We start from the raw sequence: 15,890 nt of genomic DNA, 5'->3' as shown, positions 1-15,890 counted from the left end.
GTCATGACATTTGCAAGAGATAAGGGACAAGAGATTATTGGCCCAGATATTTGATTAATTGGAACACCTTGTTTCTTTATATTTTATTGACTTAATTTTATTATATTTTGAGACAGGGTCTTATTATTTAGCTCAGATTGACCTGGCACTCACTATGTAGTCCTGGCTTTCTTTAAAGTTGTAATCCTCGTTCCTCAGCACCCCAAGTGATGGGATTACAAGAATGTAGCTCCATGCCAGACTAACCTCTATACTCTTTTGTGTTTTCTTCTGAACTTAGAGTTTTGCAGAACACTAAAGTTAGGCAACATAAATGATGAGGGAGAAGGGACAGAGTCCATAAGCAAGGATTAGTGGAGTCATTTCTGGCGTTCTCAGTTTAATCATGTGGTCTCTGACGTCTGCTATACCAAAGACAAGATCTAACCAAGTCTTACTGATGGTGGAACAGTCAAATGACATTTTGCTGTAGTCAGTGACTAGTACTGTAATGTATATTAACCCTGTGCTGAGCAAGCTACTTGCACACGACTTAGTTTCACCTATGGTAGAAGACATTCTTCAATGAGTGTTTTCACTTTCAGGAGTTAATCACACTACAATAAACAATAGTGAACCAAAAAGGAACAAACAAACAAACCAAAACTAAAACAACAATCTAAGGCGAGCCAGGCGAGGTGGCACATGCCTTTAATCCCAGAATTTGAGAGAGAGAGGTAGGAGAATCGCTGTGAGTTTGAGGCCACCCTGAAACTACATAGTGAATTCCAGGTCAACCTGGGCTAGAGTGAGACCCTACTTTAAAAATACCAAATAAATAAATTAAATTAAATAAAAAACAAATGATAGTGGAGACATCAGTGATTTATTATTCTGGGCATGGTGGTACATACCTTTCATCCCAGCACTCAGGAGGCAGAGGTAGGAGGATTGCTGTGGGTTCGAGGTCACCCTGAGACTCCATAGTGAATTCCAGGTCAGCCTGAGCTAGAGTGAGACCCTACTTCAAAAAAAAAAAGTTTTTTTCAAGGTAGTGTTTTGCTCTAGCCCAGGCTAGACCTGAGTGGCCTTGAACTCACAGTGATACTCCTACCTCTGCTTCCAAGTGCTGGGATTAAAGAGTTCAGAGATTCTTTTGGGGGGGGGCAGGAGGTGTTGCGAGGTAAGGTGTCACTCTTGCCCAGGCTGACCTATGTATGACCACTATGTAGTCTCAGGGTGGCCTCAAACTCATGATGTCCTCCTACCTTTGCCTCTCGAGTGCTGGAATTAAAGGTGTGTGCCACCATGTCCAGTTTGAGGTCAGAGATTCTTAATGTTTGAGTTGAAGTACAGGCCAGAATGAAGAGTTACCAGTCCCATTTGAGAGCACCAAATCCTAACCACTAGACCACCTGGGAATGTGCAGTCCCATTTGAGACTTAGCTAAATATATAAACTTGCTCAGGTAACTACACATAAGTGTTGCATGGACTTTCTGAGAATTCACTGAGCATTCCCACCTTCCAAGTCCAAGTTTATTTAGATTGAACTTGAGCTTTAATATCTCCTGCACTAAATGATTTGACAACATCAGAATTACTTGGAGTGCTCATTTAAGAATGTAATAAACAAGAACTTGTGGTGCAGGCCTGTAATCCAAAGTGCTCCAGAGGCTAAGGCAAGGGGTTGACAAGTTTAAATTCTGTCTGGGCTACAGTGTGCGTTCACAGCCAGTTTGGACAATTTAGTGAACCCCAATCTCAAAATAAACATGGTACGTAAAAAGGATAGGGGGTGGGTGGAGAGATAGCTTAGCCATTATGGTGCTTGCAATGGCTAAGAGGCCCTGGCACAGTCATCCTCTCTCTTTCAAATACAATAAACTAAATAAAAATTTTAAAAAAGGGATGGGGATGTATCTCAGGGGTAGGGTGCTTGACAAGCATGTCTGAGGCCCTGCATTCTGTTCTTGGAAGTTTCAAAACAAGAAAAAAAAAAAAGAACAGATTTGCAGAACAACTGTAAGCGTTCTATTTTAGAATTTCTGGAAAATAAGATGTGTGTATGTGTGTTTTGTTTGTTTTTGTTTTTTTGAGGTAGGGTTTTACTCTAGCCCAGGCTGACCTGGAATTCACTATGCAGTCTCAGGGCGGCCTTGAACTTCCAGTGATCCTCCTACCTCTGCCTCCCGAGTGCTGGGGTTAAAGGTGTGCGCCACCACGCCTGGCGAAGAATCGATATTTTTAAAACCCCTGAGTGGAAGAATCGATATTTTTAAAACCCCTGAGTGGATTTTCTTAAAACTAACATTTGAACGTCAGTGCTTTATTTCAACTTTTGCTTTTCATGGTTGGATATTTTTATCTGTTGACTTAGTTTTTGTTTACTGTTCACTTGGCAAGTGTACCAGATACTATGTTTAGTATGAACTTGTTAGATATTATTTATATATATGCCTAGTAAAAATATATTGAGAGATATATATTTGTTAACGTTGTCTGTCTGTGGGTAGCAATAGGGATATTCTTTATTTTATCTCCGTTTATCCCTGTTATATTTCTCTCACTTTTTTTCTCTCCTTGTATTTAAAAACAGATACTTCCTCTTTCTGGGTTCGATTTCCCTATCTGAGAAACAGGGTGTCGTAACTTGGTGAACTTAAGCACATTCTGCTCTGGTGGTCAGTGACTCCATACTACCCCCTAGCTTCCTGTTTCACCCAGAGCATAAACTATAAGGTAACCATAGTGTTTAGAGAATAATCATGTACCATATTTCGATATGCATTACTTTGAAATAACCAGCAACATTTTGGATGCCAGGAAAAATTTTTTTTCACTGACTTGGGAATAGAAATAATCGTCTCTTTACAGGCCTCAAAAGTTCCTCCTCTCAGTCTTAGAAAACGCCCTGCGCGCCTATCTCTTAGGAACATCATAATGATTGTGAACCAAAAAGCCAGGGCGTGGTCGCCCCGCCCACCGGCTCCTGCATCACCTCCCCTAGCATTGCTTCCAAGCGTGGCGATTGGCTGAAAGCAAGAAAGGGCCCCGCCCCTGGTCTTATGACTCGGGCTTAAGCAGCGATTCCTGGCTTTTGCAGCGTTGGGGGCAGTGGTCACCTGTGCGTTAGCCCCAGCTCCAGCCAGAGCCTTTCTGCTGGTGTTGCCGCTCCCTGCCGCCGCCTTCTCTGCCTGGTTCCCTGCGGGATCATGATGTGCTTCCGCCTGTCTCCCGTTCCGGGCTTGGGTCTCGTTCTGCTGGGTCTCCTCCTGGGTGAGTTGTCTGGCCCTCCCGGTTCGTGTCTTTGGCTGGGCCCGGGGCGCCGGTTCAAAGGCCCAACCTGAAAGACTGGTCCCGCGGAAGCGTTGGGACAACTGAGCAGCTGACTCTGGGCGGCAGCGCTTGCCCCTGGGTGGCGGACAGTGACCTAGAGAAGGCCTGACCGTGGGATGGCGGGGAAGGAGGGCCCCCGAGAGTCGCCCGGGGTAATGAGCGGGGGCGGACGCCCAGGGAGTCGGCAGGAAGAGATCGGGTTGGAAAGAGCAACTTGCCAGAGACAGACTGGGGGGAGGCTTGGCTTCGTGAGTGGAGAGTTTTGAAGGTGGTGGAAAAGCTCCGGGGTGAGAAAGGAAATTGGAACGGAAGACACTGTACCTGTGTAATCGCTGTGGGCGAGGGTATGGGCGGCAGGCGGGCAGTACGGTGCAGCCCGAGGGGCACAGGTAGGGTTGGGGGTTCTGGAGTTAGGAATTTCAGGCTGGGGAGAAAGGATGATTGAAGAAATGAGCAATGAGGCAAGATGGGTGTTAGGTCTAAAGAGTTTCGAGGGCGAAGGGCATGTACGGCGACTGGAGCAGTTTTCAGGAGAGAAAAACTTGGACCCAGTGTCAGGAGACTAAAGGAATAGGTTGAGAACTTTGGTGGGCAACGAATATCTTACTTGGAGGTGTGGAGGATCTCGATTTTTCTATCTGGTTTGTTACTTCCTCCCAGTTAGACTGGGACAGAAAAATCCCCAGTTGCTTAAGTTGGGAGAACTTGCCAGATCTGGGAGTTTTTGGTCGCTGTGTATCTGGGTTTTGTATGTGTCTTGCTTGTCTTGGGACAAGCTCTTTTCTTCCTTTTCATCATACAATTAGTTTATTCCTGTCTTAAGTGATAGGTAACATCCTAAGGATGGGGCGGGATGTTGGCTCATTATGCTCTGCCCCCAATGACAGTGAGTCCACTGTGACCTCAAGGCGAGCTTTGGTCATCTGAGCAGCCCCCCCCCCTTTTGGAGTTTTTTTTTTTCCTTTTTTTTCCAGGTATGATTTTACTTTAGCCCAGGGTCTCAGGGTGGCCTCGAACTCTTGGTGATCCTCTTATCTTTCTGCCTGGGACCGAAGGCATGTGCCACCACTCCTGGCTCTGCTTTATTCTTTTTAGTTTTTTTTTTTTCTTGACAGGATCTCACTCTGGTCCAGGCTGGCCAGGAACTCACTGTGATTTTCCTACCTCTGCCTCCTTAGTGGTAGGAATAAAGACGTGTGTCACCATGACCAGCTTGGAGCTTTATTTATTTATTTATTTATTAATAAAAGAACAGGAGGAACAGACCCAGATAGGAGTGAGGTCTACATAGACATATTAGGAAGGGTCTAAGAAGTCAGAGTGGTGAACATTTTGTAATTCGCATTTCAGTAGGTCAGTATCCTGGAACACTGGGTTCTCAACCAGGGGATATTTGGCAATATCTGGAGACATTTTTGGTTGTCACTCTTGGAGGTTGCTTTTGGTATCTAGTGGATAGAAGAAACCTGGAATGCTGCTAAACTTACTGCAGGTACAGGACAGCCCCTCTCAACAAAGAATGATCAGTTTCCCCTGCCAGTGTTCAGTGGGAGGGAGAGAGAGAAGAGCAGGTAATGGGGGATGATTATGATCAAAATGCATTCCATCCATGTATAAAAATTGTTAATAAATAAAATAAAAATAAAACACACACACACAAACTAGCACTGCCAAGGGTGAGGAACCCTCTTTTGTTTTTTTATTTGTTAGAGAGAGAAAGAGGAAGAGAGAGAGAGAGAGAGAAAGAGGAAGATAGAGAAAGACAGAGAATGGGCATGCCAGGGCCTTCAGCCACTGCAAATGAACTCCAAATACATATGACACCTTGTGCATCTGGCTTATGTGGGTCCTGGGGAATCAAACCTTGGTCCTTTGGCTTTGCAGGCTAGCACCTTAACCATTAAGCCATTCCTCCAGCCCAAAACCTCTTTTTAAATAAATTACGGTTTATTTATTTATTGAGAAAAAGGGGGGGGAGGGAGGGAGAATGGGCACGCCAGGGCCTCCAGCCACTGAAAAAAAACTCCAGATGCATGTGTCCCCCTGCACATCTGCTTATGTGGGTCCTTAGGCTTCACAGGCAAGCACCTTACCCTCTAAGCCATCTCTCTAGCCCTCAAACCCTCATTTTGGAACCATAGTATTTCAAGGATTTTGTTGTTTTTTTTAAAAATATTTTTATTTATTTACAAGGGGGGGGAGAGAGAGAGAGAGAGAAAGAGAAAGAGAAAGAGAATGAGAATGAGAATATGAATATGGGCATACCAGGGTCTCTATCCACCGCAAATGAACTTCAGATGCATGCATCACTTTGTGCAGCTGGCTTTATATGGGTACTGGGGACTCCATTCTAGGTCATTAGGCTTTGCAGGCAAGTGCCTTAACTGCTAAGCCACTTCTCAAGCCTTCTTTTTTGTTTAGTTTTGTTTTTCAGGTAGGGTCTTACTCTAGCTCAGGCTGACCTGGAATTCACTATGTAGTTTCAGGGTGGCTTTGAATTCACAGTGATCCTCCTATTTCTGCCTCCCAAGTGCTGGGATTAAAGTATGCAGCACCATACCTGGCTCCTCATTTTTTTTTTTTCTGTAGCTCAAGGCTGTTCTTGAATTCATGACAATCTTATCACAGGGATCCTCCTACTTCAGCCTCCCAAGGACTGGGACTAAAGTATGTGCTTTGCCACACCTTGCTTTTATTTTATTTTATCTTTTGATTTTTAAAGGCATTGTCACTATCCCTGACTGATCTGGCCCTTTGCAGTCCAGACTGGCCCTGATCTCACAGCAGTTCTCCTACCACAGCCTCCCTCTTGCTGGGATTAAGGGCATGAGCCATCATACCCAGCTTTGAAGGAGTTTTGGTTAGCTAACCGGTAATTCTGAAGGACCTTTTTTTTTTTTTATAAATTATTTATTTATTTATTTGAGAGCGACAGACACAGAGAGAAAGACAGATAGAGGGAGAGAGAGAGAATGGGCGCGCCAGGGCTTCCAGCCTCTGCAAACGAACTCCAGATGCGTGCGCCCCCTTGTGCATCTGGCTAATGTTGGACCTGGGGAACCGAGCCTCGAACCGGGGTCCTTAGGCTTCACAGGCAAGCGCTTAACCGCTAAGCCATCTCTCCAGCCCTCTGAAGGACCTTTTTTTTAAGTAGGCCTGTGAGTTAACTTTCCAGAGCAATACTAGGATGGTTCTCCTTTTCACTTTCCCCTTTCACTTGTGTACAGTATTGTTTTCCAGAGGCTCTGTGATGACACCCTGATGACTCTGATGTACTTGTGTTTTAGTTCCTTTTTGTTTTCAAGGTACGGTCTCGCTCTAGCTCAGGCTGACCTGGAATTCACTATGTAGTCTCAGGGTGGCCTCGAACTCACGGCGATCCTCCTCAGTTTTAATTTCTTTCTTTTTCTCAGTTTTAATTTCTAAAACAGTGACTGCCAATAGATAGATTTCACATAAAGCCAGGTTGGAGAGATGGCTGGAGTTCGTTTCCAATGGCTAGAGGCCCTGGCATGCTCATTTTCTCCCTCTCTCTCTCTCTCTCTCTCTCTCTCTCTCTCTCTCTCTCAATTAAATTAAATTAAATTAAATTAAAATTAAAATAATTCACATAAGGGCAAAACTCTGTGAGGAACTCTGTGGATAGGATGGTAAAGGAACTCGCTTGTAGTATTTCTGAATTTGGCCTATGAGGCTTTGAGTGAACACTTCCTTCTAAGCTTCTCCAGTACTGTGGAGTACTTGCTGAGGGCTGACAGACCCTCAGAGAGGCTTGTTTACAGTGGAAAGCACCTTTATCAGTGATTGGAACAAATCTGACAAAGGCGTCCATTAAGCAGTAATTTCCTGCCAGTTGAATCTCTGTACAAAAACAACACTGTTATTGTTCAGAGAAAGTGAGCAAAACTGACAGTTGTCATACTTGTTAGCTTTTTAAAAACCTTTTTTTTTTGTTGTTGTTTTTTGTTTCCAGGTAGGGTTGCACACTAGGCCAGGCTGATCTGGAACTCACTATGTAGTCTCAGGGTGGCCTTGAACTCACAGCGATCCTCCTACCTCTGCTGAAATTAAAGGTGTGCACTACCATGCCCGGCTTAAAAGACTTTTTTTATTGACAGCTTCCATAATTATAGACAATAAACCATGATAATTCCCTCCCCAACTCCAGTTTCCCCTCACATATCCACACTCCATCATAACCCTCCTCCCCTCACTCCTCTCAGTTAGTCTCTTTGTTTTCATTCATGCATTCATTCATTCATACACACACACACACACACACACACATATATAATTTATTTGAGAAAGAGGCAGAGAGAGAGAGAGAGAAAATGGGTGTGCCAGGGCCTCCAGCCATTGCAAAGGAACTCCAGATGCATGAGCCCCCTTGTGCATCTGCCTTATGTGGGTCCTGGAGAATCGAAGCAGGATCCTTTGGCTTTGTAGGCAAACACCTTAATTGCTAAACCATCTCTCCAGCCCTCAATTAGTCTCTTATTTTCATGTCATCCTCTTTTCCTCCTATTATGAGGGTCCTGTGTAGGTGGTAACAGGCACTGGGAGATCATGGATATCCAGGCCATTTTGTGTCAGGAAGAGTTCATGGCAAGGACTCTTACCCTTCCTTTGGCTCTTACATTTTTTCCACCACCTCTTCTGCAATGGACCCTGAGCCTTGGAGGGTGTGATAGAAATGTCTAAGTGCTGAACACTCCATTGTCACTTCTCAACATTATGGTGACTTTTTTTTTTTTTTCCAAGGTAGGGTCTCACTCTAGTCCTGGCTGACCTGGAATTCACTGTGTCGTCTCAGGGTGGCCTCGAACTCATGGCGCTCCTCCTACCTCTGCTTCCTGAGTGCTGGGATTAAAGGTGTGCGCCACCACACCTGGCAACTATGGTGACATCTTAAAAAATTTATTTATTTATTTATTTATTTATTTATTTATGAGCGACAGAGAGAGAGAAAGAGGCAGAGAGAGAGAGAGAGAGAGAGAGAGAGAGAGAGAGAGAGACAGACAGAGAATGGGCACACCAGGGCCTCTAGCCACTGCAAAAGAACTCCAGATGCGTGCGCCCCCTTATGCATCTGGCTAACATGGGTCCTGGGGAATCGAACCTCGAACCAGAGTTCTTAGGCTTCATAGTCAAGCGTTTAACCACTAAGCCATCTCTCCAGCCCTACTATGGTGACTTTTTTTTTATGGAGGAGGAAATATTTATTGAAGGTTACAGATCCAGTGGAAGTTCCATAATGGCAGAAGAAGTTGGCCTGCTCTTAGAGGACCAAACACACATACACACAGAGCAAAACAAGCCAAAGAAAGAAAGAAAGAAAGAAAAAAAAAAAACTTCAAGAACTCCAGACACTTTGCATATCTTTAGACTGGAATTACAGATCCACCACATCTTAGGGCTGGACCCTAAGTGACACCTTCACCACTCCACCAGCCAGGTGGCTTCAGATCCAAGCTACAAATTAATAAAACACTGAGTATATTGGGGACCAACTACCACATGTATTATCTATCTGTGTCTGTCTGTCTGTCTATTTGTTTGAGAGAGAGAGAAAGGGAGTATGGACATGCAAATGAACTCCAGATACATGTGCTACTTTGTGCATCTGGCTTTATGTGGGTCCTGGGGACTTGAATCTAGGCCAGTAGGCTTTGCAAGCCAGATCTTTGAACCTCTGAGACATCTTTCCAGCTATGGTGACTTTTGAGTCATTTCAGTGGTCACTGTCATTTGAAAAGAGAAGCTTATGTAACCACAATTAAGAGTAACATTAGCTGGGCGTGGTGGCTCATGCCTTTAATTCCGGCACTTGGGAGGCAGAGGTAGGAGGATCGCCATGAGTTCGAGGCTACCCTGAGACTACATAGTGAATTCCAGGTCAGCCTGGACAAGAGTGAGACCCTACCTCAAAAATCCCCCCCCAAAAAAAATTAGAGTAGCATTAATCTATGGTTATAAACATTAAGAAAAGTACTTGCAGGGTAGTTTGGTGGGCATATTACATGCATTTAGCCAGACAGCAGGCGTTAACCCACCTAGGATTCATGACCTCCCCTGCCACAGGCTTTTGACTAGGTTTTCAGGCATGTATTCGTTCCTGTGGAGTGGGTCTGACTTGTTGGCTTTTTTTAAAATTTTTATTAACATTTTCCATGATTACAAAATATATCCCATGGTAATTCCCTCCCGGCTTTTGTTTTATTAAATTATTTTCATTTTTGTTTATTTATTTATTTATTTTTGTTTTTTCAAGGTAGGGTCTCACTCTAGCCCAGGCTGACCTGGAATTCACTATGGAGTCTCAGGGTGGCCTCGAACTCATGGCGATCCTCCTACCTCTGCCTCCCGAGTGCTGGGATTAAAGGCGTGCGCCACCACGCCTGGCTTGTTTTTTTATTTTAATGACGATGATGATGATGATTATTATTGTTTTACAAAATGCAGCTCTTGCTCACTACAGAAGTATGAAGGCAAAACTTAGCACAGAAAGAAGCCGGGAGCTCATCTGTTACTTTGCTATTTATTGATCTAGACTAGCTGCATCCATCCTCTTGGAGTATATCCAAGAATGATTCCTTCCACCTACCAATTCAGAAAGACTGCAAGATGAAATTTTATAATGTTAGCTAGATATTTTTTTCTTTACTTTTCTTTCTTTCTTTCTTTATTTTGGTTTTTCGAGGTAGGGTCCCACTCTAGCCCAGACTCACCTGGAATTCACTATGTAGTCTCAGGGTGGCCTCAAATTCATGGCGATCCTCCTACCTCTGCCTCCCGAGTGCTGGTATTAAAGACATGCACCAACATTCTTGGCTCTTTACTTTTTTTTTTTTTTTTTTTTTTTGAGGCAGGGTTTTACTCTAGCCTAGGCTGACCTGGATCTTACTCAGTAGCTCTAGGCTGGCTTACAAACTCATGGCAGTCTCCTACCTCAGCCTTCCCACTGTTGGGATAAAAGGCATACACTTGCCATGCCTGGCTACATTCCATTTTTTATTTTGGTTTTTGGAGGTAGGGTCTTGCTGTGGCCCGGCCTGACCTGAAATTCACTATGTATTCTCAGGGTGGTCTTGAACTCACAGGTATTCTCCTACCCCTGCCTCCCAAGTGCTTGGATCAACTACTACTGACCAGATTCCATTTTTTTCTTTTAAATATATATTTATTAGAGAGAATAAGAATGAATGCACCAGGGCCTCCAGCCACTTCAACCAAACTCCAGATGCTGTATGTGGGTCCTAGGGAATCGAACCTGGGTTCTTTGGCTTTGCAGGCAAGCACCTTAACTGCTAAGCCATCTCTCCAGCCCTAAGGTTACAATTCTTTTAAATATTTTATTTATTTGAGAGAGAGATCGACAAACAGACAGACAGACACAGAAAGAAGTTCAGAGAGAGAGAAAGAAAATGGTTGCATCAGGGCCTCCAGCCACTGCAAATGAACTCCAGATGCATGTACCACCTTGTGCATCTGGCTTACATGGGACCTGGAGAATTGAACTGGAGTCCTTTGGCTTTGCAGGCAAAGCCTTATCTGCTAAGCCATCTTCTCCAGTCCTCAAGGTTCCAACTTTTAAAAGGTTTCAGGATACATGAAAATTCTCTGTACAGCTGCCTCCATTTCTGCTAGCTCTGGCTTTGATGTATCTGCCCAAGTGCCATGTACTCCTCGGCATGTAGCAAGTGTCCAGTTCCTTAGTGGATTTTGTACTTTGCTTTTTAAAAATATTTTCATTAATTTGAGAGGGGGAAGAAGTAAGGGCATGTCAGAGCCTTTAGCTGCTGCAAATGAGCTCCACACTTGTGCCATTTTGTGCATCTGGCTTTATGTGGGTACTGGGGAATTGAACCCAGTCCAGCAGGCTTTGCATGCAAGTGCCTTTAACCACTGAGATATCTCTTCAGCCCCTGGACTTTATTTTTTTTTATTTGAAATATATATATATAGAGAGAGAGACAGACAGACAGACAAGCACAAAATTGTACATCAGGAATAGGTTTTGTAAACTTAGTAGGCATTTGTAAAGTACCTGTCTTGTATACCTAGTACTTAGTGTTTCTGGATGCCAGTAAAGGAGAAGGTCTGTCCTGAATTTATGCTCTTTTAAAGATTTATTTGGGCTGGAGAGATGGCTTAGTGGTTAAGTGCTGGCCTGTGAAGCCTAAGGACCCCAGTTCGAGGCTCAATTCCCCAGGACCCATGTTATCCAGATGCACAAGGAGTTGTACGCATCTGGAGTTCGTTTGCAGTGGCTGGAGGCCCTGGTGTGCCCATTCTCTCTCTCTATCTGCCTCTTTCTCTCTCTGTCACTTTTGAATAAATAAATAAAAATAAACAAAAACAATAAAGATTTTTTTGAGGGCTGTAGAAGTGGCTTACCAGTTAAGGTGCTTGCTTGTGAAGCCCAAGGACCTAGGTTTGATTCTCCAGGTTCCACGTAAGCCAGATGCACATGGTGGCACATACGTCTGGAGCTAGAGGCCCTGGCACGCCCATTTTCTCTCTCTCCTCTGTCTCTAATAAATAAATATAAATCTTTAAAAAAATATATTTGCATGCTTGCTTGCCAAGGCCTCTGACCAATGAACACCAGACACTTGTGCCATTTTAAAATAAATAAATAAAAATATATATTATTTATTTGAGAGAGAAAAATAGGCAGAGTGAGAGAAAGAAAGAGGGAGAAAACAGGAGTGCCAGGGCCTCCAGCCACTGCAAACGAACTCCAGATGCATGCACCCCCTTGTGCATCCGGCTGACATGGGTCCTGAAGAATCGAACCAGGATCCTTTGGCTTTGCAGGTAAATGTCTTAACCAAAGTCATCTCTCAAACCCACTTGTGCCATTTTTTGTGTCTGGCTTATGTGAGTGGCTTGGGAAGTGAACCCAGGCTGGCCAACTTTGAAAGCAAAGTGCCTCTAACTGCTGAAACATCTTCCCAGCGCCTGCCTTTATGCTATTATTACTATTAATGTTGTAGCACTGTCATCCTCACTTTGCAAAACCTCAGAATTGTAACCTAGCTCCACCAGCAGCCTTTTTTTTGAGGTTGGGTCTCTTGCCCAAGCTGAGGTGGAATTCACTCTGTAGTCCCAGGCTGGCCTCAAATTAACAGTAATCCTCCTATCTGCCTCTCTAGTAATGGGATTATAGGTATGCACCATCAAGCTGGGCTTGACTATTGTTCTTTAAAGGGTTGGGTGAGATATGTTTGTAAAGTTTATTGGCTCTTCTTGGAGAGAAAAACCTGATAAGTGTTTACTGGTGGATCCTCTTCTTCCCACACATGTTTATATTTATTTATTTTGGTTTTTTGAGTAGGGTCTCACTCTGGCCCAGGTTGACCTAGAATTCACTCTGTAGTCTCAGGCTGACCTTGAACTCACACTGATCCTCCTACCTCTGCCTCCCAAGTGCTGGGATTAAAGGCGTGTGCTACCAGGCCCAGCTCCCACATGTTTATTGAATAGCTTTTGGGGCCTGGCCAGTTTGCTAGACAAAAGGGAGAAAGAAGGCTGGAGAGATGGCTTAGCAGTTAAGGCACTTGCCTGCAAAGCCAAGGGGTCCAAGTTTCACTTCCCAGCATCTACCTAAAGCAAAATATACAAGGTAGCACATGCAGTGACTAGAGGCCCTGGCATGCCCATTGTCTCTCCCTTTACCTGCCTCTCTTTCTCTCTCAAATAAATCAATAAAATATTTTTAAAAATTGAGTTGCAGCCGGGTGTGGTGGTGCGTGCCTTTAATCCCAGCACTTGGGAGGCAGAGGTAGGAGGATCGCTGTGAGTTCAAGGCCACCCTGAGACTACTTAGTGAATTCCAGGTCAGCCTGAGCTAGGGTGAGACCCTACCTTGATAAAACAACAACAACAACAAAAAAAAAAAAAAAGAGAGGGGAGGCAGAAGAAGTAGGAGGATCACAGTGAGCTCAAGGTCATCCTGAGACACATAGTGAATTCCAGGTCAGCCTGGGCTGGAGTGAGACCCTACCTCAAAAAATCAAAAGAAAAAAAATATAGTTTTTTTTTTTAATTAACATCCATGATTATAAATAAGAAAAAAAAAATTACAAAAACGGGGGTCTGGAGAGATGGCTTAGCAGTTAAGGCATTTGCCTGCAAAGCCAAAGGTCCCTGGTTCTATTCCCCAGGACCCATGCAAGCCAGATGCACAAGGTGGTGCATGTGTCTGGAGCTCATTTGCAGTTGCTTGAGGCCCTGGTAGATCCATTCTCTCCCTCTCTCTCTCTCTCCCTCTCTTTGTGTGTGTGTGTGTGTGTGTGTGTCTTTCTCTCTCGCTGTCAAATAAATAAATAAAATATTTAAAAAATGTTTTAAAAAATTACAAAAAAGAAAGGGAGAAAGCAATGGACAAAAAAGTTGAAATCCTGCTTGCATAGAATTTACTTTTTTTTTTTTTTTGGTTTTTCGAGGTAGGGTCTCACTCTGGTCCAGGCTGACCTGGAATTAACTCTGTAGTCTCAGGGTGGCCTTGAACTCACGGTGATCCTCCTACCTCTGCCTCCCGAGTGCTGGGATTAAAGGCGTGCGCCACCACGCCCGGCTTAGAATTTACATTTTAGCCAGGAGTGGTGGTGCCCTACCCTGGAAAAACAAACAAACAAACAAAAATAATTTCAGATAGTGATTTACACCATAAAGAATATGAAGCATTTGGGTGCACATCTTTAGTCCCAGCACTTGGGAGGCAGAGTTAGGAGTATCAGAAGATAGCCTAATAGGTAAATAAAATAATTTCAGATAGTGGCTGGGCATGGTGGTACATGCCATTAATCCCAGCACTTGGGAGGCTGAGGTAGGAGTTAGAGGCCTGCCTGGGCTACAGGATGAATTACAGGTCAGCCTGGTCTAGAGTGAGATCCTACCTTGAAAAACAAAATGAAGCAGATAATGATGATGCTGGCTGGGGACCTTTGTTGGTATGTTGATTGACCTTGGTGCTAGAAGGAAACCAGCCATGTTATGATCATTTGGGAAGAATACACCTTGTTCTTCCAAAACTCTTAGGTTATTATATTAGCTTATTTTTCGTTCTTTTCATTCTGCTAGCTCTAGTCAAGTCTCTCTTAGGGTATGAGTGTAAGTGGTGATGATGTTAACTGCTGTTATTTCCCATGGCCTACTTAGCACCAGGCCTAGTGGTAGAACTTCAATATACTTTTTTAATTTCTAAGAATATTTTATTTTTATTTATTTATTAATTTGACAGAAAGAGGGAGGGAGGGAGAGAGAGAAAACGGTCGCGACAAGGCCTCCAGCCACTGCAAATCAACTCCAGATGTATTCGCGACCTTGTGCATCTGGCTAATGTGGATCTTAGGGACTCGAACCTGGGTCCTTTGGCTTTGCAGGCAAATGCCTTACCATTAAGCCATCCCTTCATCCCGTCTTCAATAATTTTTTAAAGACTTTATTTTTCTTTATTACAGTCGGGGGGGGGGGGATGAATATGGGCGTGCCAGGGCTTCTAGCCAATGCAAACGAACTCCAGATGCATTTGCCACCATGTGTATCTGGCTCACATGGAACCTGGAGAACCAAACCTGGGTTCTTAGGCTTTGCAGGCATGTCCTATAACTACTAAGCCATCTCTCCAGCCCCATCTTTAATAATTTTTTGTTGATGGTATTAATTAGTGGGCACTGGGGAATGGGATAGTGAACTAGATCAAACTTGCTGTCTTTATTTTTTCTTCTGTAAACCTTAAATGATGTTTTACAAGAAGCTCTGGGGTCAAGAGAAGCCAAAGGACCCAAGTTCTATTCCCCAGGACCCATGTAAGCCAGATGCACAAAGTGTTGCATGCTTTTGGAGTTCATTTACAGTGGCTGAAGGCCCTGGCATTCTCATTCTCTCTTGATCTTTCTTTCTTCCTCTCTTCATCTCTATTTCTGTCTCTCATAAAAATAAAAAGTTTAAAAATCAAGCAGGTCTTTTGTGTCTTTGGATAGAGAACTTGAAAATCAGTGTTAAAGCTAGCATGATAGCACACGCCTTTAATCCCAGCACTCAGGGGCAGAGGTAGGGGGATTACTATGAATTCAAGGCCATCCTGGGGTTATAGAGTGAGTTCCAGGACAACCTGGGCTACAGTGAAACCCTGCTTGATAAAACAAAAACAATAAAAAGGGCTGGTGAGCCGGGCATGGTGGCGCACACCTTTAATCCCAGCACTCGGGAGGCAGAGGTAGGAGGATCACCGTGAGTTCAAGGACACCCTGAGACTCCATACTGAATTCCAGGTCAGCCTGGGCTAGAGTGAAACCCTACCTCGAAAAACAAACAAACAAACAAACAAACAAACAAACAAACAAACAAACAAAGGGCTGGTGAGATGGCTTAGCCATTAAAGCACTTGCCTGCAAAGCCAAAGGACCCAGATTCAGTTCCCCAAGATTCAGGTAAGTGAGATGCACAAGGGGGTGCATATATCTGGAGTTAGTTTGCAGTACCTAGAGACCCTGGCTGGACTATTTTCCGTCCCTACTCCCGCTCTTAATAAATAACCAAAAAAGTAAAAAAAAAAAGAAGTCA

At 43.9% G+C, this 15,890-nt stretch overlaps 1 protein-coding gene across 3 annotated transcripts in view; it reads left to right on the top strand.

The window, feature by feature from the left end:
* The first annotated feature begins 3,066 nt into the window (after positions 1–3,066).
* The window catches only part of Lamp2 (lysosomal associated membrane protein 2), a 67,672-nt gene continuing 54,848 nt past the window's right edge, over positions 3,067–15,890 (top strand). For all 3 annotated transcript variants that reach the window (XM_045140309.1, XM_045140311.1, XM_045140310.1), the window contains exon 1: positions 3,067–3,257. In XM_045140309.1, coding sequence (XP_044996244.1) covers positions 3,194–3,257 — 64 coding nt within the window. In that variant the 5' untranslated portion in view covers positions 3,067–3,193. The remainder of the gene's footprint in view (positions 3,258–15,890) is intronic.

The sequence above is a fragment of the Jaculus jaculus genome, chromosome X (assembly GCF_020740685.1).
Source record: "Jaculus jaculus isolate mJacJac1 chromosome X, mJacJac1.mat.Y.cur, whole genome shotgun sequence".
Lineage (NCBI taxonomy): Eukaryota > Metazoa > Chordata > Mammalia > Rodentia > Dipodidae > Jaculus > Jaculus jaculus.
The sequence above is the reverse complement of the archived record's forward strand: the minus strand, read 5'-3'. Positions and strand labels throughout refer to the sequence as shown.